Source organism: Apaloderma vittatum, unplaced genomic scaffold (assembly GCF_000703405.1).
Source record: "Apaloderma vittatum isolate BGI_N311 unplaced genomic scaffold, ASM70340v1 scaffold36563, whole genome shotgun sequence".
NCBI lineage: Eukaryota > Metazoa > Chordata > Aves > Trogoniformes > Trogonidae > Apaloderma > Apaloderma vittatum.
In genome coordinates, this window is record NW_009709323.1 from 2,814 (window position 1) to 3,114 (window position 301).

The 301-nt window shown below is 60.8% G+C and overlaps 1 protein-coding gene across 1 annotated transcript in view; it reads left to right on the forward strand.

Annotated features, from left to right (window-relative positions):
- LOC104272009 (serine/threonine-protein kinase H1-like) overlaps window positions 1-296 on the forward strand; it is a gene marked incomplete at its 3' end in the record, with an annotated part of 761 nt that extends 465 nt beyond the window's left edge. Inside the window, 1 exon segment of the mRNA XM_009866877.1 lies at window positions 7-296. Within this exon segment, the coding sequence (XP_009865179.1) occupies window positions 7-296 (290 nt within the window).
- Window positions 297-301: the final 5 nt, after the last annotated feature.

A 301-nucleotide genomic window follows, 5' to 3' on the forward strand; every position in this document is an offset into this window, starting at 1 on the left:
ACCCAGGACCGCGTGTACATGGTGATGGAGTTGGCCACCGGAGGAGAGCTCTTCGACCGCATCATCGCCAAAGGCTCCTTCACCGAGAGGGACGCCACGCGCGTGCTGCAGATGGTGCTGGACGGCGTCAAGTACTTGCACACGCTGGGGATCACGCACCGCGACTTGAAACCGGAGAACCTGCTCTACTACCACCCGGGCACGGATTCCAAAATCATGATTACGGACTTCGGCCTGGCGAGCGCTCGCAAGAAAGGCGACGACTGCCTCATGAAAACCACGTGCGGCACCCCGGAGTACA